The sequence below is a fragment of the Cherax quadricarinatus genome, chromosome 14 (assembly GCF_038502225.1).
Source record: "Cherax quadricarinatus isolate ZL_2023a chromosome 14, ASM3850222v1, whole genome shotgun sequence".
Lineage (NCBI taxonomy): Eukaryota > Metazoa > Arthropoda > Malacostraca > Decapoda > Parastacidae > Cherax > Cherax quadricarinatus.
Window position 1 is genome coordinate 35478172 of NC_091305.1, and position 26045 is coordinate 35504216.

At 39.2% G+C, this 26045-nt stretch overlaps 1 protein-coding gene across 3 annotated transcripts in view; it reads left to right on the forward strand.

The window, feature by feature from the left end:
* Window positions 1-26045, forward strand: part of Start1 (Steroidogenic acute regulatory protein-like) — a 368052-nt gene that overhangs the window by 145580 nt on the left and 196427 nt on the right. For all 3 annotated transcript variants that reach the window (XM_070084953.1, XM_070084954.1, XM_070084955.1), the window contains one exon: window positions 8250-8382. In XM_070084953.1, coding sequence (XP_069941054.1) covers window positions 8250-8382 — 133 coding nt within the window. The remainder of the gene's footprint in view (window positions 1-8249; window positions 8383-26045) is intronic.

The window sequence follows — 26045 nt, forward strand, 5'->3', positions numbered from 1 at the left end:
GCCCCCAATGTGAAAGATTACCTAACTGAAAAGAAATTAGAACTTAAGTGCCTCCTGGTGTTAGACAATGCCCCTGGTCATCCTACAGACGTGGCAGAGCGACTTTATGGGGACATGAGCTTCATTAAGGTGAAGTTTTTGCCTCCTAATACCACTCCTCTCCTGCAGCCCATGGACCAGCAGGTTATTGCAAACTTCAAAAAACTGTACACAAAAGCTCTGTTTGAAAGGTGCTTTGTAGTGACCTCAGAAACTCAACTGACTCTAAGAGAGTTTTGGAGAGATCACTTTAATATCCTCAATTGTATAAACCTTATAGGTAAGGCTTGGGAGGGAGTGACTAAGAAGACCTTGAACTCTGCTTGGAAGAAACTGTGGCCAGAATGTGTAGACAAAAGGGATTTTGAAGGGTTTGAGGCTAACGCTGAGAGGAGTATATCAGTTGAGGAATCAATTGTGGCATTGGGGAAGTCCTTGGGGTTGGAGGTTAGTGGGGAGGATGTGGAAGAGTTGGTGGAGGACGACAATGAAGAACTAACCACTGATGAGCTGATAGATCAACTTCAAGAGCAAGAGGCCAGACCTGAGGAAACTGGTTCAAAGGAGGGGAGAGAGAAATTGAAGGAATTGCCTTCTACAAAGATTAAGGAAATGTGTGCAAAATGGCTTGAAGTGCAAACCTTTTTTGATGAAAATCACCCTCACACAGCTATTGCAAGCCGTGTTGGCAACCTGTACACTGACAATGTTGTGAAACACTTTAGGGAAGTCATAAAGGAACGAGAGGTACAGGCCACTATGGACAGATATGTTGTGCGAAAGAAGTCCAGTGACTCTGAAGCTGGTCCTAGTGGCATTAAAAGAAGAAGGGAAGTAACCCCAGAAAAGGACTCGACACCTCAAGTCTTAATGGAAGGGGATTCCCCTTCTAAACACTAACACTCTCTCTCCCCTCCTCCCATCCCATCAATCATCACCAGATCTTCAATAAAAGTAAGTGTCATGTAATTGTGCATGCCTTTTTCAGTTTGTGTGTATTAAAATTAACATTTCATGTGGTAAAAATTTTTTTTTTCATACTTTTGGGTGTCTTGCACGGATTAATTTGATTTCCATTATTTCTTATGGGGAAAATTCATTCGCATACCGAACATTTCGCATAACAGCCAGCCCTCTTGCACGGATTAAGGTCGCTATGCGGGGGTCCACTGTATCTTCCATTCTATCAAATGAGACCAAAAAAATGGGAATACAACCATAAAAACCATTTTAAATTACCGCTAAGGGGTGGCTAACTGCTGAGAAGTGAACCCCATTATTTATGCTTAGATTTCTTTCATTATTATTATTATTATTATTATTATTATTATTATTATTATTATTATTATTATTATTATTATATAAATAATTTGTAATTTTTATTCACACAAAAAATATAAGATTTACAGTGGATCCCCGCATAACGATATTAATCCGTTCCTGAGAGCTCATTGTTATGCGAAATTATCGTTATGTGAATGAATTTTCTCCATAAGAAATAATGGAAATCAAATTAATCCGTGCAAGACACCCAAAAGTATGAAAAAAAAAAATTTACCACATGAAATATACATTTTCCTACACACAAAGAGAAGGATACATGCACAATAGTAGAGTAGTACATGCACAATATATGTTGTGCATGTACTACTCTACTAAATGAAGAATAAATGACACTTACCTTTATTGAAGATGCAGCAATGACTGATGAGACACTGTGTCCTGGGAGTGCCTTTTCCTCCTGAGTACTGTAGGTCCTGTTTGGCATTTTCTTCCAGAACAGGCCTTATCACACTGTGTATGCCACTACAATTCTTAAATCTCTCAAACCAACCTTTGCTGGCTTTAAATTCACCAATATGAGCACTAGTTCTAGGCATTTTTCCCTGTTCACCTGGGTGTTAGTCGACTGCTGTGGGTTGCATCCTGGGAGACAAGATTAAGGACCCCAATGGAAATAAGTTAGACAGTCTTCAATGACACTGACTTTTTTGGGTTATCCTGGGTGGCGAACCCTCTGGGGTTAATTGTTTCTTGGTATTCTCAATAAGCCACACCAACAACGGTGCTACAGCAGCAGCAGCAGCAGCTGTCAGTGCTACAGCAGCAGCAGCAGCAGCTGACAGTGCTACAGCAGCAGCTGACAGTGCTACAGCAGCAGCTGACAGTGCTACAGCAGCAGCAGACGGTGCTACAGCAGCAGCAGACGGTACTATAGCAGCAGCAGCTGATGGTGGTACAGCAGCAGCAGCAGCTGACAGTGCTACAGCAGCAGTAGCAGCTGACAGTGCTACAGCAGCAGCAGCAGCAGCTGACAGTGCTACAGCAGCAGCAGCAGCAGCTGACAGTGCTACAGCAGCAGCTGACAGTGCTACAGCAGCAGCAGACGGTGCTACAGCAGCAGCAGATGGTACTATAGCAGCAGCAGCAGCTGACGGTGGTACAGCAGCAGCAGCAGCTGACGGTGGTACAGCAGCAGCAGCAGCTGACGGTGGTACAGCAGCAGCAGCAGCTAACGGTGGTACAGCAGCAGCAGCAGCTGACGGTGCTACAGCAGCAGCAGCAGCTGACGGTGCTACAGCAGCAGCAGCAGCAGCAGCAGCTGACAGTGCAGCAGCAGCAGCAGCAGCAGCAGCAGCTGACAGTGCTACAGCAGCAGCAACTGACAGTGCTACAGCAGCAGCTGACAGTGCTACAGCAGCAGCAGACAGTGCTATAGCAGCAGCAGAGGGTACTACAGCAGCAGCAGCAGCTGACGGTGGCACAGCAGCAGCTGACGGTGCTACAGCAGCAGCAGCAGCAGCTGACAGTGCTACAGCATCAGCAGCAGCTGACAGTGCTACAGCAGCAGCAGCATCAGCAATTGACCATGGTACCACAGTATTTCGATAATATTTCTCACCCTTTTTACCACAGGGTTGGCACTAGAAGCTTTCTTGGGGCCCATGGTCACTTACTTTGCAGATAAAATCACCAAAAACACTGTAATAATATGAAATGTTCCGATTGTATGCTTGGATGTTACTGCGGAGGCTGGCTTGTAAACAATGCCAATGGCGGAAAATGTGAGGCTGGCTCAGGCCGCACATTAGACGCGTCTTGGACGAATAGCGTTGAGCGGGTTTTTAAGCGGTATGCGAGGCAAAATCTTAGCGATAAAATGTATCGGTATGCGGATTTAACATTATGTGATGCCAACCATATGCGGGGGTCCACTTTACTGTGACGTCATTTGTTTACACTGAAACAGCCAAGCAATTGACCATTTCTCTTATGTTGAGCTAAATTTCAAGGCAGTTTTTATCATGAAAGCAGTTAAAATCATATCTATTTCTGTAATATATCTTCCATTCTATCAAATGAGACCAAAAAAACGAGAATACAGTGGTCCCTCTTTTTTCGTAGTTAATCCGTTCCTGGAGTTGCTACTATTATCGAAATCTACGATTTTCGAATCAATTTTCCCCATAAGAAATAATGTAAATACAATTAATCCGTTCCTGACACCCAGAAGTATTAAAACAAAAAAAATTTTTACATGAAATATAGATGTAGTACATAAACAATACAATGGGAAATGATGAATGAAACATTAACAGCATAACACTTACATTTATTTGAGATTCTTCTTAGTGTATGGGAGACTGGAGGAGGAGAGAGATTGGATTGTTTACAGTTTGGAAGGGGAATCCCCTTCCAGCAACACCTCAGGTACCAATTGCTTTTCTGGGGTTGCTTCTCTTCTCTGTTTCTTAATGCCACTAGGACCAGCTTGAGAGTCACTGGATTCCTGTCTCGCAAAATAACTATGGACAGAGCTCTGTTTCTGGCGTCTCTTTAACACTTCCCTAAAATGGCCCAAGACTGCCACTGTACATGTTGCCAGCATGGCTTGCAACAGCCTTGTCAGGGTGATGTTTCTTCATAAATCTTTCCATCTTACCCCACATAGCAAAAATCTCTTTAATTTCTGAAGAAGGCACCTTCTTCCATCTCTCTTCCTCCTCCTCTGCAGCAAGATTCTGAGCTGCAATCTGTTGCTGTTCCTGCTGAAGCTCTTGCAGCTCCTCAGTGGTGAGCTCTTCTTTACCACAGGCTTGGCACTAGGAGCTTTCTTTGGAGCCATGGTAGCTTATTTAGTACTTGCAAGCACTAAAATGAGTGGAATATTATGAAATATTTCGTAGGAGCACGTGAGGGGACCTTCACTCACTGGTAAACACTGCCACACTGGCTGGGTAGGGAGGCCGCCCCGGCTCACACCGTGCGTACGCGTCCCAGACGACCTACTATTCGCTAGTCAACCTACGATTAGCAAGCCCATGTTTATACGACAATATCCCTATGATTTCTGAAATCTACAATTCCCGAGAACTACGATTATCGAGGGACCACTGTACAACCATAAAAACCATTCAAAATTACCACTAAGGGTTGGCTAATTACTGAGAAGTGAACTCCATTATTTATGCTTAGATTTCTTTCATTTTTGGTGTACGTTAAGAAGCATCTTTCCATCATACATTGCCTAAGTTTCAATAAGATAGTCCAACAAACAAATGAGATACAATTCCCGAGATCAACAGCAAGAGCCCCTCACCAGTGTCAAATAACCTGCCTTGAGGTCTGCTCGCTTGTGGAAATTTTGCTCGCGTATGGAAGGAAAAAATTGACCCATCAACTGCTCGTATTTGGAAAAACTCGCACGTGGACACGCTCGCAAGTAGAGGTTCTACTGTATACGTCTTACGAGCCACTGTGTTTGACGTATATATACTCATAAATTCTAACGGCTTCAAATCAAGCAGGAGAAAGCTGGTAGGCCCACATGTCAGAGAATGGGTCTGTGTCGTCAGTGTGCACCATATAAAAAAAATCCTGCAGCACGCAGCGCATAATGAGAAAAAAAAAACTCCGACCGTTTTTTTTTAATTAATGCCGACTTTGTGGTCTATTTTCCTATAGTATTTATGGTTGTATTCTCTTTTTCTTGGTCTCATTTGATAGAATGGAAAACATATTTTAGAAATAGAGGTGATTTTTGATTGGTTTTACTATGAAAAGAATCTTGAAATGGAGCTCAAAGTAGGGGAAATGTTTGATTTTTGTCAATGTTTAAAAGTAAATACAGTGATCCCCCGCTTTTCGTAGTTCGCCAATCATAGGGGTATTTTCATATAAACATGGACTCGCTTTTCATAGGTTGACTCACAAGTTGTAGTTCGTCCGGGATGCGTACCCACGGCGTGAGCCGGGGCGGCAGCCAGTCTGGCATTGTTTACCTGTGAGCGAAGGTCCCCTCACGTGCTCCAGCGAAATATTTCATAATATTCCATTTATTTTAGTGCTTGCAAGTACTAAATAAGCTACCATGGCTCCAAAGAAAGCTCCTAGTGCCAAGCCTGTGGTAAAGAAGGTGAGAAATACGATTGAATTTAAGAAAACCATCATTGAACAATATGAAAGTGGTACAAGTGTGGCCGAACTGTCCAGGATGTATAAGAAACCCTACACAACCTTATGTTCCATAGTGGCCAAGAAAATGGAAATCAAGGATGCTGTTGTTGCAAAGGGGGTAACTATGCTGACAAAAATGAGATCACCAGTACTCGAAGAGGTTTAGAAGTTATTATTGGTGTGGATAAATGAGAAACAATTAGCAGGAGATACTCTTATGACTTCGATTATTTGTGAAAAGGCTAGGCAGTTGCATGAAGATTTGGTAAAGAAATTGCCTGCAAATAGTGGTGATGTGGGTGAATTTAATGCCAGCAAAGGCTGGTTTGAGAGATTTAAGAACCGTACTGGCATACACAGTGTGGTAAGGCATGGTGAGGCTGCCAGTTCGGACCATAAGGCGGCTGAAAAATATGTGCATGAATTCCAGGAGTACATAGAGGCTGAAGGACTGAAACCTGAACAAGTGTTCAATTGTGATGAAACTGGCCTCTTTTGGAAGAAAATGCCAAAGAGGACCTTCATTACACAAGAGGAAAAGGCAATGCCAGGACACAAGCCTATGAAAGACAGGCTGACGCTAATGTTCTGTGCTAATGCTAGTGGGGATTTCAAAGTGAAGCCATTACTAGTGTACCATTCTGAAAATCCCAGAGTGTTCAGGAAAAACAATGTTATGAAGAGTAAATTGTGTGTGTTTTGGAAATCTAATAGTAAGGCATGGGTCACGAGGGAAATTTTCGTCGAGTGGTTCAATGAAGTGTTTGGCCCTAGTGTGAAGGAGTATCTCCTGGAAAAGAAATTGTATCTCAAGTACCTGTTAGTAATGGACAATGCACCTGCTCATCCTCCAAACTTGGATGACCTAATTTTCGAGGAGTTTGGGTTCATCACAGTAAAGTTCTTGCCCCCGAATACCACTCCTCTCCTCCAGCCCATGGACCAGCAGGTCATTGCAAACTTTAAAAAACTCTACACAAAAGCAATGTTTCACAGGTGCTTGACTGTGACCACAGACACTCACTTGACCCTAAGGGAATTTTGGAGAGAACACTTCAGCATCCTCCATTGCATAACCCTGATAGGTATGGCTTGGGAGGGAGTGACTACCAGGACTTTGAACTCTGCCTGGAGAAAATTGTGGCCAGATTGTGTCGACAAGAGGGATTTTGAAGGGCTTGGGACTGACCCTAATGAGCCTATGTCTGTTGTAAAATCAATTGTGGCACTGGGGAGTTCCATGGGGTTGGATGTGAGTTTGGAGGATGTGGAAGAATTGGTGGAAGACCACAACGAAGAGCTCACCACTGAGGAGCTGCAAGAGTTTCAGCAGGAAGAGCAACACATCGCAGCTCAGAATCTTGCTGCAGAGGAGGAGGAAGAGAGATGGAAGAAGGTGCCTTCTTCAGAAATTAAAGAGATTTTTACTATGTGGGGTAAGATGGAAAGCTTTATGGAGAAACATCACCCTAACAAGGTTGTTGCAAGCCAGGTTGGCAACATGTACAGTGACAAAATCTTGGGCCATTTTAGGGAAGTGTTAAAGAGACGCCAGAAACAGAGCTCTCTCCACAGTTATTTTGCGAGACAGGACTCCAGTGACTCTCAAGGTGGTTCTAGTGGCATTAAGAAACAGAGAAGACAAGCACCCCCAGAAAAGCAATTGGTACCTGAGGTGTTGCTGGAAGGGGATTCCCCTTCCAAACTATAAACAATCCAATCTCTCTCCTCCTCCAGTCTCCCATACACTAAGAAGAATCTCCAATAAAGGTAAGTGTTATGCTGTTAATGTTTCATTCATCATTTCCCATTGTATTGTTTATGTACTGTACATAAACATGTATATTTCATGTAAATTTTTTTTTTGTTTTAATATTTCTGGGTGTCAGGAACGGATTAATTGTATTTACATTATTTCTTATGGGGAAAATTGATTCCTAAATCGTAAATTTCGTTTATAGTAACGGCTCCATGAACGGATTAATTATGAAAAACGAGGGACCACTGTAAATGATGTCATTTTCCAATAAATGTCCAAGTAGCCATTCTTATATGCAGTCATGAATGGGTTGACATTATTTGTACAATTATTACAATATTGCAGTAGTCTGCATAACAGTAAATCTTCTATTTTTTGTTTGAATAAAAATTCAAAATAAAAAGCAAGAGTAATATCAGAGGGGCCTGGAGACGTGACTGATGAACAAAGAAAATGTTATTTTAGAGCCTGGAAGGTCTGCATTGTTCATTCTTGACCCTATTTTGAAATTGTCATATTTTTTAATTTTCGTGAAATTGGCCAAATTGCAAATTTCTGTCCACGTTATTGGGTAGTTGAAATTGGTAAATGGGCAGTTTCTTGTACTCAATCAATAGAAAAAATGGAGTTCTAAAGAAATAGCTGTGAGTTTGGTCGACTGAAACAATGGAATTAGCTGAAAATAGGGCTCAAAGTGTGTGAAATCGCTGGTTTGTAAATATCGCCGAGGTTGCTAACTTCGTGAGAGCGTAATTCCATCAGTTTTTCATCAAATTTTGTTGTTTTGGTGTCATTACAATCGGGAAAAGATTCTGTATTATTTCATAAGAAAAAATATTTTTTTTTTTTTTTTTTTTTTTAAATTTTGCGACACCAGGAGACACCTCAGGATTTGGGGTTGCGACAGTCAAGGGGTTAAGAAGATTGAGTAACATATGCTATATTGATTAGTAGTTAATGATTTGTACTGTAATAATTTGTTCTGTTCTCACAGTGGGATGGCAACAATGGCTATCCCTTTGAGGTGATGTTAATCCTGCTGTCATTCTTCATTGCCTGGATTGAAGCCTGGTTTGTAGATTTTCGTGTTCTACCACAAGAAGCTCGAGCCAGGTCAGTCCTCGAAGGTGAGAATTTTGACTAAAAAATACATGTTCTGTGTATATAAACTTTATATCATATTTTGATTATTAAGAAATACATTTAAAATTATGATACATTGGAACCCTGAGTTTCGGCCATAATTCGTTCCAGAAGGCGGTTCGAGTGCCGTTACTGAATGAATTTGTTCCCATAAGGAATAATGTAAATTAGATTAGTCCGTTTCAGATCCCCAAAAATACACTTAGAAAAGCACTGACAGTAATACACTTACATAATTGTTCGAGTTGGGAGGTTGCCGAAACTCGGGGTACCACTTTAATTGTGTTTCCACATAATATAACATCAACAACAATAAACCATCTCAGACCATTAATTACCCAACAAAAGGATGCAGTCAGAATGATAACAAATTCCCACTACAGGCAGCATACTCCACCAATATTCAAAATTATAAACTTACTCACCATACTAAACATCCATACTTATTACTGTACCTACTACATACATAGAACACTTAACTCGGATATAAACTCTCCCCTCAAACGTTTCCTTACCAACCTCAACAGAACACATGACCATAACACAAGGCACAGCTCACTCTTTGATGTTCCTCGTGTCCATCTCACACTATGTAAAAACTCAATGCACATAAAAGGCCCAAAAATCTGGAATTCATTACCTGTGAATATAAAAGAAACACTGTCTGTTTATAAATTCAATTCTCTTCTTAAAAACCACTTACTCACCCACAACTAAATAAATACTGAATAACTGTATCTCATAAATGTATAACCTGTGACCCTATCAAACTGTTTTTTTAATTACATTACCTAGTAGAATACTCCATTCTCTTGAATGCACAGTAACTCATCAAATGACCATATGACCTGTTTCTGCACTACAAATCATTGATTTAATTCGATTTGACCGGATTGTATTATAAATTATTATGCTACAAATTTGTACAACTATAAAGCTTCTTAATTGAAATACAGGAAGGCCCCGCTTTATGGCGTTTCACTTTACGGCGTTCCGCTAATACGGACATTTCAAATTATGACCAAAACTCGCTATACGGCTCCCCCCACCTGACTTTCTAATACAGTCACCGTGCCCCACCCTGTTTGTTTACATTCTCCATGAGCTCAGTAAGCACTAAGTCTCTCCATTTTGTCTGGAAACTCCAAAATTTCAAATGTTTTTAAAAGTTATTTCATATTTTATATACTCTGATAATTATACTTATGTATACCTGTACCTAAATAAACTTACATACTGTGCTGGCATGCAGGTACACATTAAAATTGGTAAGTGTCTTATGTCTCCAGACGTCATATTAGTAATGATAATAATAATCATTGAGTCATTTAAATGTCGTATATTACGTTAATATACACATTTTCATTAATCCATCTATGATATTTTTTCAAAATTATATAGTAAACACGATGCATAACATATAAATAAGATAAATACACCCCACAGTAGAATAAATAAACATAAATGTGAGATGTGGTAGCAGACGACTTGCACAAGTGACGCCATATTAGAAATAATAATAATAATAACAATACTCACCGAGTCTCATTAAATGTCGTATATTACGTTAATATACACATTTTCATTAACCCTTTGACTGTTTTCGACGTATAAATACGTCTTACGAGCCAATGTTTCTGACGTATATATACTCAATAATTCTAGCGGCTTCAAATCAAGTGGGAGAAAGCTGGTAGGCCCACATGTGAGAGAATGGGTCTGTGTGGTCAGTGTGCACCACATAAAAAAAATCCTGCAGCACACATTGCGTAATGAGAAAAAAAAACTGATCGTTTTTTTGGAATAAAACGCCGACTTTGAGGTGTATTTTCATATAGTATTTATCGTTGTATTCGCGTTTTCATGGTCTTAGGTGATAAAATGGAAAACATATTACAGAAATAGAGATGATTTTCATTACTTTTACGATGAAAACGACCTTGAAACTGAGCTCAAAGTAGCGGAAATGTTCGATTTTTACCAATGTTCAAGAGTAAATAAATCACACCACACGACCAATACACGTCAACTGGGGAGTCTAATATTCTTTCACTAGTGCACTGATATTATTTATACCATTTTTACAATAATGCAGTCGTCTGCATAACAGTAAATTTTGTATTTTTTTGTATGAATAAAAAATCAAAATAGAAAGCAATAATAATATAAGAGGGGCCTAGAGATGTGACTAATGAACAGAGCATATGTTATTTTAGTGCCACGAATGTCTACCTTGTTTATTCTGGACCCTATTTTGAAATTGGCATCTTTTTTATTTTGCGTGAAATTGGCCAAATTGCCAATTTCTGACCACCATATTGGGTAGTCCAAATTAGTAAATGGGAGGTTTCTTGTACTCAGCTGATAGATAAAATGGAGTTCTAAAGAAATAGCTATGAGTTTGGTCAACTGGAACAATGGAATTGGCTAAAAATAGGGCTCAAAGTCGGCGAAATCGCCGATACGCATATGTCGCCGAGACCGCTAACTTCGCGGGAGCATAATTCCACGAGTTTTCGACCGAATTTCGAACTTTTGGTGTCACTACCATCGGGAAAAGATTCTATCATTTCATAAGAAAAAATAATTTTTTTTTTTTTCAAAAATTGAGCGACATAGAATGACAGTTTCAGAGAGGGGCCTGAAACAGTCAAAGGGTTAATCCATCCATGATATTTTTTTCAAAATTATATAATAAACACGATACATAACATAAAAAGATGATAAATACACCCCACAATAGAATAAATAAACATAAATATAAGATGTGGTAGCCACATAACTTGTACAAGTGACAGCAAGAATAACATTTTCTCTAATCTAACATAAGAGAAAATGTGTTACTGGGGGTAACTGTAGAAAATTATTCCTTTCGTATGTATGTAAGTAAGTTTATTCAGGTATACACAAATACAGTTACATAGATTATCATACATAACAACATATGGGTAGAGAACCTAGGATAACCCAAAAAAGTCAGAGTGACTTATTTCCATTGCCTTCACTCAGAGCTTCATTTCTTCTCAAAATGATGTTACATGAGAATGGGAGTGTTCTTCTTTATTAATTCTACCGTATCAATGTAGAGACAACCTGTACACAATGTAACTTGTACACAAACCAGACGTGTACACTTCGTTTGTTTACAAAACTTACGTTCGCCTGGTTTGTTTACTTAACTCTGCGCCTGTCCTCTCTCATCCACTCATTCTTTCTCTCTCTCATTTATTCGTTTTATCTCATTTACTTACTCCTGACCCTACATTAAGACTACAAATATTTTAAGGTAAGTAATGAGTGAACTGTATATACATTTTATCGCTCTGGGATGCTTAAATATCATAGAATATATGTGTGGGTGGGTTGGCCTGGTATGGTAGCCCGGCTGACTACCATACATACCACACTTGATTTTTTACAATAAATACTACTCATCTCACCCTATATTTTAAGGTAAGTAATGAGTGAACTGTATATACATTTTATCGCTCTGGGATGCTTAAATATCATAGAATAGTATGTGTGGGTGGGGTGGCCTGGTAAGGTAGCCTGGCTGATTACCATACATACCACACTTGATTTCTTACAATAAATACTACTTGTCTCACCCTAGATTAAGACTATAAATATTTTAAGGTAATTAATGAGTGCACTATGTGTGTATTGTACTTTTTTATTGTTTTTTTGATGCCTGGTTCTATTGCTAACTTAATATATGTTAGTGTAAACTTGTTATCTAGTGTTTGTATGCATTTATAAGTGGAAAAAAAGGGTGTTCCACTTTACGGCGGTAGCCTGGAACCTAACCTGCCGTATAAGTGGGGCCCTGCTGTACTCATTTGCACTTCATGTTGTAATTTGTTTACTGTAGTCTTTACCGCTGAATATATCATTGCCTAGTTAATCTTAAGTTAGCTTTAAGCCTGCCCATAAAGCTCTGCATACAAGGGGCTTTTGGCATGTATGCTCAACCACTGTATTTCTTTGTACAACTATGTATCACGTCCAAATAATAATAAATAAATAAATAAATTCTGTTATTGATATGCATATAGTATAAAAAATTTGAAGCAGGTCAGAAAACACCTTAGACACTGCAGAAACCTTAACCCCTTAACCCTTTGACTGTTTTGGTCATATATATATGTCTTACAAGCTACCGTGTTTGACGTATATATAATCATAAATTCTAGTGGCTTCAAATCAAGCAGGAGAAAGCTGGTAGACCCACATGTGAGAGAATGGGACTGTGTGGTCAGTGTGCACCTTATAAAAAAAAATCCTGCAGCACACAGTGCATAATGAGAAAAAAACTCCGACCATTTTTTTTTTAATTAAAATGCCGACTTTGTGGTCTATTTTCGTATAGTATTTATGGTTGTATTCTCGTTTTCTTGGTCTCATTTGATAGAATGGAAAACATATTATAGAAGTAGAGGTGATTTTGATTGGTTTTACTATGAAAAGAACTTCGAAATGGAGCTCAAAATAGGGGAAATCCTTGATTTTTGCCAATGTTCAAAAGTAAACAAATGATGTCATTTTCCAATAAATGTCCAAGTAGCCATTCTAATATGCAGCCATGAATGGGTTGACATTATTTATACAATTATTACAACATTGCAGTAGTCTGCATAACAGTAAATCTTCTATTTTTTGTTTGAATAAAAATTCAAAATAGAAAGCAAGATTAATATCAGAGGGGCCTGGAGACGTGACTGATGAACAAAAAAAATTTTATTTTAGAGCTAGGAATGTCTGCATTGTTCATTCTGGACCCTATTTTGAAATTGTCATATTTTTTAATTTTCATGAAATTGGCCAAATTGGAAATTTCTGACCACATTATTGGGTAGTTGAAAATGGTAAATGGGCAGTTTCTTGTTCTCAATCGATAGAAAAAATACGGTTCTAAAGAAATAGCTATGAGTTTGGTCGACTGGAACAAAGGAATTAGCCGAAAATAGGGCTCAAAGTGGGCGAAATCGCCAATTCGTAAATATCGCCAAGGTTGCTAACTTTGTTAGAGCGTAATTCCATCAGTTTTCCATCAAATTTCATTCTTTTGGTGTCATTACAATCGGGAAAAGATTCTCTATTATTTCACAAGAAAAAATATTGGGGGGGGGGGGATTTTGCGACACCAGGAGACACCTCAGGATTTGGGGTTGCGACAGTCAAGGGCTTAACCGTCCAAACATAGATCTATGCTCTTTCGTCCAGTGCTCCGAATATTTTGAAAAAAAAAGAAAATAGTTTTTTGTTTTAACCCTTTCATGGTCCAGGGGCCAAATTTCCAAGTGTATTCCAGGGTCCAAGAATTTTCAAAAAATAATTTTGTTATTTTTTTGTATGAAATGGTAGAGAATCTTTTTCTGCAGGTAATAAAACAAGAAGTATGAAATTTGATGGAAAATTAATGAAATTATGCTATCGCGAATTTTGTGTCAGTGATATTTATGCATCAGCATCTTTGCTGACTTTGACTCCCATTTTAGGCCAATTACATTATTCCAGTCAACAAAATTCTTAGCTATTTCACTAGTATTACTTCTATTCTATTGATTGAGCACAAGAAATTGCCAAGTCAACTGTTTCAACTACAAAATAAAGTGATCAGAAATTGGTAATTTGGCCAATTTAGTGCAAAGTTCAAAATGTTCCAGTTTCAAAATAGGGTCCAGAATAAACAGTGCAGGCATTCCTTGCACTAAACTAACATTTCCTCTGTTCATTAGTTACATTTTCAGGCTTTACAAATGAATTCCATTTTGATTTTTTATTCACATAATGAATTTTTATTCAAACCAAAAAATAGAAGATTTACTGTTATGCAATATTGTAATAATTGTATAAATAATATCACCACATTTGTGAACATATATTAGACCCACCAGCAGGCGTGTATTAGAAATGTGAGGTCATTTGTTTACTCTTGATCATTGGCAAAAATTTAACATTTCCGCTACTTTGAGCTCAGTTTCAAGCCATTTTCAGTACTAAAACCAATCAAAATCATCTCTATTTCTGTAATATATCTTCTATTCTATCAAATGAGACCAAGAAATTGCAAATACACCTATAAAAAAATTAGGAAAAAACACTACAAAGTTGCTGTCTTAATTAAAAATTACAGTCTCAGTTTTTTTCTCTCATTATGCACTATGTGCTGCAGGATTTGTTTTATGTGGTGCACACATACCACATAGATGTATTCTCTCATATCTAGGCCCAAATTTATCGCTCACAACTTATAAGAGTGAGCTGAGCTCATGGCATAGATCTTTGGTTTGGACCCTCAACATGAAGCCGTAGATATTCAGCATGGACCCTGAAAGGGTTAAATAGAGAGGACATTTTTTACATAGAGTAATGTAAAAAAAATTCTTGAGTCAGTACTTACGGAGATATAAGGCAGCAAATTCGGCGCTTGTTGCTCACCTGATGGCAACGTGAAGCACTGTCACTTGCAGAAGTGTTGCCAATATACATTTTTTCTCATTTTTTTTAATTTGTATAATTTTTGTGTTCTGATAATTACAGTTTGTAGTAGTTGTCATGATTTCAGAGCTAATCTTTGTTCTGACACTAATATTATGTACTGAAATAGTACTAAAATAGTCACAAACACAGTGACAGGTGAACATTTTCACCTACCTGAGTCACATACTATTGTCTAGAAATATATACATTGTATTTATAGGTCCCAGCAATATTTTGGATATGCAGGAGTATATAATAATACTAGTACTAATAATAATAAGCTTCCTTGAAGCATGGTATAAGACAAGTGTCTCTCCACTGCTGACAGTGCAGCAGTGGTGCACTGCCTTGGCTTTATTTGTTTTCACTGTTACACATAAACATGTCTGTCTATGTGTCTGTCTAGCTCTCTGTCTGTCTCTCTAGCTCGTTGTGTCTGTCTGTCTAGCTCTGTCTAACTCTCTGTCTAGCTCTGTCTACCTCTCTGTTTATCTCTGTCTCTGCTTATTTGTCTTTCTGTCTCTCTGTCTGCTTGTCTCTCTCTCTTGTCTCAGAGAGGGCCACTCGTGAGCCAACACGTTTGATTCCTGAGCAAGTGTAAATACATATTACTTGCCAGTCATGCTTACTATGCATTGTATCTACAAGCACAGTATAGCACTTTGTCTGTATTTTTTGGGTTATCCTAGGTAATTTACACTATGTATAATTGTACAGTGGAACCTTGGCTTAACCCTTTCAGGGTTTCGGCCATACTAGTACGGCTTACGAGCCAGGGCTTTTAACGTACTAGTACGCCTAAATTCTAGCGCCCTCAAATCTAGTGAGAGAAAGCTGGTAGGCCTACATATGAAAGAATGGGTCTATGTGGTCAGTGTGTGCGGTATAAAAAAAATCCTGCAGCACACAGTGCATAATGAGAAAAAAAAAACTGACCGTGTTTTTGGATTAAAACAGCGACTTTACACTGTACGTATTTTCGTATGGTATTTATTATTGTATTCTAGTTTTCCTGGCCTCATTCTATGGAATGGAAGACATATTACAGAAATTGAGATGATTTTGACTGGTTTTACAAAAAAAAGTACCTTGAAATTGAACTTAAAGTAGTAGAAATGTTCGATTTTTACCAAAGTTCAAAAGTAAACAAATCATGCTATGCATCCAATACACGTCAACTGGTGAGTCTGATATTCTTTCACAAGTGCACTGATATTATTTATACCATTTCTACACCAGTGCAGTAGTCTGCATAACAATAAATCTTCTATTTTTTTGTGAGAATAAAAATTCCAAGTGGAAAGCAAAAGAATGTAAGAGGGGCATGGGGACATGACTAATGAACAGAGGAAATGTTATTTTAGTGCCAGGAATGTCTTTCTTGTTTATTCTGGACCCTACTCGGAAATTGGCATCTTTTGAAATTTGTGTGTAATTGGCAAAATTGCTAAATTCTGACCACTGTATTGGATAGTTGAAATCGGTAAATGGGTGGTTTCTTGTACTCATTCGATAGAAAAAATGGAGTTCTAGCAAAATACAAAATAGTTATGATTTTTGTTGACAAGTATACTGGAATTGGCCGAAAATAGGGCTCAAAGTGGGCAAAATCGCCGATGTGTAAACATCGTCGAGACCGCTAACTTTGCGAGAGCATAATTCTGTAAGTTTTCCATCAAATTTCATACTTTTGGTGTCATTATGATCGGGAAAAGATTCTCTATCTTTTCATAAGAAAAAATTATTTTTTTTTTTTTTTTAAATTTGGCCGACCCTGAGAACAAGTCTCTGAGAGGGCTTGTCGACCCTGAAAGGGTTAAGAGTTTAATTCATTCTGTGACCTAGCTCGTAACTCAATTTGCTCGTACAGTGGACCCTCCATTTTCGTCAATCTCCGTTATCGCCGATTTCGGTTTTGGCTGACTTTTTCATCGATTACCTCCATTTTCGTCCATCGTATGGAACCCGTCCAGTGCCCAGCACACAGAAAAAGCTGACTCCCACACCATTCTCAGCCAGTGTAGCATTGTTTCTCAGTGAGTGAACATATCCTGCCAGGTCATACGAAACATTTCGTAACAGTCCATTGTTTTTGCCACTTGTTTATTGTGTGTGACTACTAAATAAGCCACCATGGGCCCAAAGAAATTTTCTAGTGCCAGCCATTTGGTAAAGAATGTGAGAAACACGATATAATTCAAGAAAAAGTTTGCAGAAAAATACAAATGTGGTGGTGGTGGAGGGTGGTTGTGGTGGTGGTAGAGGGTGGTTGTGATGGTGGTAGAGGGTGGTTGTGATGGTGGTAGAGGGTGGTTGTGATGGTGGTAGAGGGTAGTAGTGATGGTGGTAGAGGGTGGTTGTGATGGTGGTAGAGGGTGGTTGTGATGGTGGTAGAGGGTGGTTGTGATGGTGGTAGAGGGTGGTAGTGATGGTGGTAGAGGGTAGTAGTGGGTGTGATGGTGCTAGTGATGGTGGTAGTGGGTAGTAGTGGTTGTGATGGTGGTAGAGGGTGGTAGTGATTGTGATGGTGGTAGAGGGTGGTATTGGTTATGATGGTGGTAGAGGGAACCTTCTTCAGTGATTCAGCAATTCTTCTAACTCACACAATGTTGTTGAGGTTATGTAGGGCTACAGAAAACACCACCGCCTCAGCTGCAGCCATCACCAACATTATGTACGGCTTATGCTCACAGTGGCCCTTATACACCCAACAATAACAACAGAACACCCGTCGTTACATACATAATGACTTATTTTATTCATTCTAGAGTATATGTCATGTTTCTCCGTTATTAATACAGTGGACCCTCGACCAACGATATTAATCCGCTCTAGAGAGCTTGTCTTTAGCTGAATTTATCATTAGCCGATTTAATTTTCCCCATAAGAAATAATGGAAATCCAATTAATCCACTCCAGACACCGAAAAGTATGAAAAAAAAAATTTCACATGAAATATACATTTTCCTACACAGAAAACAATAATACATGCATAATAAATACTACATGAAGAATAAATAACACTTACCTTTATTGAAGATGTAGTGATGAGATGAGAGGAGGGGAGATGATGGTGGTGTATTATTGTTTGGAAGGGGAATCCCCTTCCATAAGGACTTTAGGTACCAAGTCCTTTTCCAGAGTTACTTCCCTCCTTTTTTTAATGCCTCTGGGAACAACTTGACAGTCACTGGACCTCTGTCACACCAAAAATCTGTTCGTAGAGCTCTGTATATGGCATTCCTTTAAGATTTTCCTAAAATGGGCCACAACATTGTCATTGTAACATTGTAAGTCACCAGCACAGCTTGCAATAGCTGTGTCAGGGTGATGTTCGTCCATAAAGGCTTGCACGTCAACGCACTTTGCACAAATTTCCTTAATCGTTTAAGAAGGGAGCTTCCTCCATTTCTCTCTCCCCTCCTCTGAAGCAATTTCCTCAGTTGTGGTCTCTTGCTGTTGCAGATGCTCTTGCAGCTCATCAGTGGTTAGTTCTTCATTGTTGTCCTCCACCAACTCTTCCACATCCTCCCCACTAACCTCCAACCCCATGGATTTCCCCAATGCCACAATAGATTCCACAACTGGCATAGGCTCTGTACATATTCTTACCACAGTTTCCTCCAAGCAGAATTCAAAGTCCTGTTAATCACTCACTCCCAAGCCTTACCTATAAAGTATGTGCAATTGAGGATACTAAAGTGATCTTTCCAAAAGTCTTAGAGTCAATTTAGTGTCTAAGGTCACTTCAAAGCACTTTCGAAACACTGCTTTGTGTACATTTTTTTTTAAATTTGAAATGACCTGCTGGTCCATGGACTGGAGGAGAAGAGTGGTATTAGGAGGCAAGAACTTCATTTTTATGAAGCTCAACTCGCCTGCAATTTGCTCTGGCAAGTCTGAAGGATGAGCAGGAGCATTGTCTAATACCAGGAGGCACTTGAGGTCCAATTTATTTTCCAGGAGGTAATTTTTCACAGTGGGGGCCAAACACATGATAGAACCAATCATAGAAAATGTCCCTAGTGACCCATGCCTTACTGTTTTCCTTCCACATCACACACAAATTAGCCTTGATGACACTGTTTTTCTTGAACACTCTGGGAGTTTCAGGGTGATACATGAGTAGAGACTTCACTTTGCAATCCCCACTAGCATTACTACAAAACATTAGTTAGCCTGTCTTTCATAGGCTTGTGTCCTGGCAGTGCTTTTTCCTCCTGTGTAATGTAGGTCCTGTTTGGCATTTTCTTCCAAAACAGGCCTGTTTTGTCACAATTAAACACTTGCTGGGGTTTTAATTTTTCAGTGTCTATGTACTCCTTGAATTCCTGTACGTGTCGAGGAGTGGTAGGAGATGGCTGAAGGGCTCCCTAGCTGCTCCATAACAAGCTGACCGCTTGAGCAAAAGAGATTTTTTTTCCTTCCCACAAACTGAACCATGTTAAATTAATTATACAACGTGTTACATAAAATTGTGCCACAATTCTTCAATCATGCAATACTCAAATCGTGCCAAGTAAACTTGTGCTAAATGACGGTCTACTGTATATTTTATTAATTCTAAAGTATATATCAGGTTTCTATGTTATTTATATTGTTTATTATGTCATATTAGATGAACTGTGGTAGATAAATAAGCCGTAGTGTTGATGATAGCGAAATATTCAAGCAGTATTTTGTCCTGTCTCCAGACAAATTCTCGTTGAGCGCTGATGTCGCCACATATATAATGATATATTTTATTCATTCTAGAGTATATATCAGGTTTCTATGTTATTTATATTGTTCATTATGTCATATTAGATGAACTGTGATAGATAAATAAACCATATAGACAATATTAGCGAAATTATCCAAGAAGTATTTTGTCCGATCTCCAGACAAACTCTCGTCCACCGACGATACCACTGCATGAATGACATATTTTATTAATTTTAGAGTATATATCACATTTCTATGTTATTTATATTATTTATTATGTCATATTAGATGAACTGTGATAGATAAATAAGCCGTATAGATATTAGTGAAATTATTCAAGAAGTATTTTGTCCTGTCTCCAGACAAACTCTCGTACGCCGACGATACCACTACATGAATGACATATTTTATTCATTTTAAAGTATATTTCAGGTTTCTATGTTATTTTTATTGTTTATTATGTCATATTAGATGAATTTTAATAGATAAATAAGCCATAGAGTTGATATTAGGGAAATTATTGAAGTACAGTAGGGCCCCACTTATACGGCGGGTTAGGTTCCAGGCTATCGCCGGAAAGCAGAACGCCATTTTTTTTCCTTTTATGAATGCATATAAATGCCAGACAACAAGTTTACACTAAATTATATTAAGTTAGTAATAGAACTAGGCATTAAAAACACACAAAGTAAAAATACACTCACAGTACATTCATTACTTAAAGTACGTATTTGTAATCTTAATGTAGGGAGAGAGGTGAGTAGTATTTACTTGTAGGAAGTTAGGTGTAGGTAGCCCTGGCTCCCTGTCTCATACTTAACCCTTTCAGGGTCCAAGCCCAGAATCGGAAGGGGTGCCCCAGTGTCCAAGAAATTTAAAAAAAAAAAAAAAAAAATTTTCTTACAGAATTAAAGAGTATATTTTGTGAAGGTAATAAAACAGAAAAAAAAAATTCTGATCAGTACTTACCAAGATAAAGAGGCGAGAAGTTGACCCAAAATGACTGGGTGGCGGCAACATCGGCGATTTCCGCAAACTCACATTTCTTTATTTTACGTTTTTTTATACTTTTTTTATTTTCTTTTCTAATTTTTTTTCTTTTCCTAGTAACATTTGTGGCCTGTGAGACCAATACTGTATATAATGTATATATATAAACTCACTGTATTGAACACAGTAACCACACTAAAGTTGTTATTATATTATTGTTTACCACTTTTGTTTATTACAATAAACATGCACAAATCTTGTATAATACTAATGCTCTATCATATATTTACATATGTACAATCACTGGACATGTTTTTAGAACTGCTGCAGCTTGTGGAACTCCTTGAAACAAGGCACCATGCACAGAGGTACCTTACATTCCTCGCCGTCGTTGTGTTTGTGCACAGACAACACATCTCTTCTGAGAAAATTTCTTCTTAGTTGCAGGAAGCTGTATTATGAAGTGATCACCTTCCCTCCTCAAATGTTTAGGTATATCCTGAGGAGTTTGAGGACGGTTTTGTATAGCAGGTGTTGTTACCTGGTATTTCATTATGAGTTATCTGACAACAGACAAACAAAATTCACTATATGGTGGTCTGTTGCCAGTCTTCACTTGGTACATATTATATGCATTGAGCATTGAAATGTCCATGAGATGGAAGAAAAGTTTCATGTACCACTTGTAACTCTTACGAACACAATCAACAAAGCCAGTCTGCATATCACATTTGTCAACCAAGTGCATGTTTTGTGTATAATCAATCACTGTCACTGGTTTTCGAATACGTTCATTAGTCACTCTGTCAACTTTGCCACTGTCTTGCATTTCGTTACGGTGAATGGTTGTCAACAATGTGACATCTCGTTTGTCATGCCACCGTAATGCCATGATGTCATTGGCAGTAAACACCTACACCTCTTCACCACGAGTACCTGCGTTGAATCTGGGCATATGTTTACGACTAGAACACACTGTGCCACACACATCTGTCATGTTTACTCGCTAGAAATCACTGAGTAAAGGGCTTGTGTACCAGTTATCAGTATATAATGTATGCCCCTTACCAAGATAAGGTGCCATCATGCTTCTCACTACGTCACCTGAGATACCCAATAACATCCTGGTATCTTTCAGTGTTTTACTTTCCATGTATACAACAATATCCAATACCAGGCCACTGTCACAGTCACAGAGTACAAACAGTTTTATACCAAAGCATTTCCTCTTGCTCGGTATATACTGTTTGAATGACAGTCTACCTTTGAACAAAATCAAAGACTCGTCAAGTACAAGATTCTTGAATGGATAAAAGTACATGTTGAACTTTTGTTCGAGATACATAAAAACATTTCTAATCTTGTATAACCTGTCACTTCTGTCAGGCCTGGTTTTGTCAGAGAAGTGCAACATATGTAACAGTAAGATAAACCTGTTCACTGGGATGATTTCACTGAAGACCGGGATAGAAATTAGCCGATCTGTGGATCAGTATGCTTTTATATTATGCTTATAGACATGAGGCATAAGCATTATTGTTGCAAAAAAGCAAATACATTTCTGCAACAGTTGTCTCTTTCCACTGGTGTAGTCTTGACTGTGGTGATATGATCGTATTTGCCATGGTGTACTCAAAATACTTGTTACTTTCCCTGACAATAGTTTCCATCAAGGGCTGGTCAAAGAATATTTCAAAGAATTCCAGTTCATTTGCAGTGTTTCCAAGGGGACAAGTAGGTAGAATTCCACTTTGAGAGTCATCAAAGTGGTGGGGCTTGGGAACAAAATTGGGATTTTGCTGCCAATCCCAGATATGGTTTGCTGGTGGATACTGGACATCATAAGCTGGTTGTGCTGGTAGTTGTGGTTGTGGTGGGCTAGTGGCTGATGCTCCACTTTGTCCTTGAACTGAGGAGTCAGCAGCGTGGGTCCCAGCCTGGGCTGGTGAGCCATGCATGGCTGTGGCACTACCATCACCACTACAACCATCTACTGATGCCTGTGGTCTATCCATGCCAAGTGTAGCCACATCATCCTCACTTTCACTGTCTTTTCCTGGTGTAGGGCCACGGGATGTACTCCGTCCCCTGGGCACTGCATAGGAAATACTACCCGAGCGCATGTGGCAGTGTGTATACCGACGCTTCACTGGTGAATATGTTTCCTCACTATCACTACTCAAATGATTGTCAAGAGCAATAAAATCACAGTCCACGTCACTATCATCGTCATTACTGAAGTCAGAGGCCTGGCCACGCGAAAATAATAGTTTTCTCTTGCGATGAGGTACAACTGCATGTGACTGAGGCGTGCCCACACCTGAGGTAGAAGGTTGAGGATCGTCAGGGTTTTCTGCACTATTATCGATATCCTGGTCATTCCTTTAAGTCACTAACTGATCAAAGCCAAAGAATTTGTCTTCATTTCCACTTCCATCAGTTAGAACTGTCAGATAGGAAAAGGAGAGTCCCAATTTTCCTTGGAGTGAGAGCTGCCTTGCGACAAGGCATGGTGAACAAAGGTAACTGCGTCGGCATTCCCACAATGCTATGCGGGCACCTAGAATTTTTGTTTATGGCGCACACACACCACGCAGACCCGTTCTCTCACATGTAGGCCTACCAGCCTTTTTGCGCTAAATTTGACGCCTCTAGAATTTTGGCGTAGATTTACGGTTTGGACCCTGAACGTAAAGCCGTAGATCTACGGCACGGACCCTGAAAGGGTTAATATACGATATTTAAAACATCCCAGACAGTTAAAATACACATACAGTTCACTCACTATTTACCTTAAAATATGTGTAGTCTTAATGTAGGAAGAGAGGTGAGTAGTATTTATTTGTAGGAAGTCAGTACAGTGGACCCCCGCATACCGTTGGCATCACATAACGTTAAATCCGCATACCGATACATTTTATCGCTAAGATTTTGCCTCGCATACCGCTAAAAAACCCGCTCAACACTATTCCTCCGAGACGTGTCTAATGTGCGGCCTGAGCCAGCCTCACATGTTCCGCCGGTGGCATTGTTTACCAGCCAGCCTCCACAGTAACATCCAAGCATGCAATCGTAACATTTTGTATTATTACAGTGTTTTTGGTGATTTTATCTGCAAAATAAGTGACCATGGGCCCCAAGAAAACTTCTAGTGCCAACCCTGTGGTAAAAAGGGTGAGAAATATTATCAAAATACTGTGGTACCATGGTCAACTGCTGATGCTGCTGCTTCTGTAGCACTGTCAGCTGCTGCTGCTGCTGTAGCACCATCAGCTGCTGCTGCTGCTGTACCACCGTCAGCTGCTGCTGTACCACCGTCAGCTGTTGCTGTACCACCGTCAGCTGCTGCTGCTGCTGTAGTACCATCTGCTGCTGCTGCTGCTGTAGTACCGTCTGCTGCTGCTGTAGCATCGTCTGCTGCTGCTGCTGCTGCTGCTGCTGCTGCTGCTGCTGCTGCTGTAGCACTGTCAGCTGCTGCTGTTGCTGCTGTATCACTGTTGTTGGTGTGGCTTATTGAGAATACCAAGAAACAATTAACCCCAGAGGGTTAGCCACCCAGGATAACCCAGTGTCATTGAAGACTGTCTAACTTATTACCATTGGGGTCCTTAATCTTGTCTCCCAGGATGCAACCCACACCAGTCGACTAACACCCAGGTGAACGGGGAAAAATGCCTGGAACTAGTGCTCGTATTGGTGAATTTAAAGCCAGCAAAGGTTGGTTTGAGAGATTTAAGAATCGTAGTGGCATACACAGTGTGATAAGGCCTGTTCTGGAAGAAAATGCCAAACAGGACCTACAGTACTCAGGAGGAAAAGGCACTCCCAGGACACAGTGTCTCATCAGTCATTGCTGCATCTTCAATAAAGGTAAGTGTCATTTATTCTTCATTTAGTAGAGTAGTACATGCACAATATATACTGTGCATGTACTACTCTACTATTGTGCATGTATCCTTCTCTTTGTGTGTAGGAAAATGTATATTTCATGTGGTAAAATTTTTTTTTTCATACTTTTGGGTGTCTTGCACGGATTAATTTGATTTCCATTATTTCTTATGGGGAAAATTCATTCGCATAACAATAATTTTGCATAACAATGAGCTCTCATGAACAGATTAATATCGTTATGCGGGGGTCCACTGTATAGGTAGCTGGTAGGTGTAGCCCGCCTGGGCTATACCTACCGGCTACCTACACTGTGGCCCAGAGCCATATTATTAGCATCGACATACCTTGTTCACTGAATATAATCGTTTCTAACAACTCCCTTTAGATGCCATCATAAACGAAGGGAGAAGTAATGAATAATTCATGCCGAAAATTGTAAACAAAAGCGGAGTGGGGGAGTGGTTGGGCCAAACACAGATTCATACAAGTTTTCTCTGGTGGCTGAGCAGAGGAAATGTAATGTTATCCCTCTGCCCGGCTACCACACAGGTCCACAAGTATTATTATCAGAGCACATACAAAATATGCAATAAATGCCAGACAACAAGTTTACACTAACTTATATTAACCCTTTGAGGGTCCCCAGGCCCTCTCCCAGACTTGTTCTCAGGGTCGCCCAAATTTCAAAAAAGAAAATTATTTTTTCTTATGAAGAGATAGAGAATCTTTTCCCAATCATAATGACACCAAAAGTATGAAATTTGATGGAAAACTTATGGAATTATGCTCTCGCGAAGTTAGTGGTCTCGAGGATGTTTACGCATCGGCGATTTTGCCCAGTTTGAGCCCAATTTTCGGCCAATTCCAGTGTACTAGTCGACAAAATTCATAACTATTTCGCTAGAACTCCATTTTTTCTATCAAATGAGTACAAGAAATCACCCATTTACCGATTTCAACTATCCAATACAGTGGTCAGAATTTAGCAATTTTGCCAATTTCACACAAATTTCAAAAGATGCCAATTTCCGAGTAGGGTCCAGAATAAACAAGAAAGACATTCCTGGCACTAAAATAACATTTCCTCTGTTCATTAGTCATGTCCCCACGCCCCTCTTACATTCTTTTGCTTTCCACTTTGAATTTTTATTCTCACAAAAAATAGAAGATTTACTGTATTAGTGTACAAATGGTATAAATAATATCAGCGCACTTGTGAAAGAATATTAGACTCATCATTTGACATGTATTGGACGCGTAGCATGATTTGTTTACTTTTGAACTTTGGTAAAAATTGAACATTTCTGCTACTTTGAGCTCAATTTCAAGGTACTTTTCATTGTAAAACCAGTCAAAATCATCTCAATTTCTGTAATATGTCTTCCATTCTATGAAATGAGACCAAGAAAACTAGAATACAACAATAAATACCATACAAAAATACAGTGCAAAGTCGCTGTTTTAATCCAAAAAACAGTCGTTTTTTTTTTCTCATTACGCACTGTGTGCTGCAGGATTTTTTTTATACTGTGCACACTGACCACATAGACCCATTCAAGTTTTATCCTCTATAAGGGTT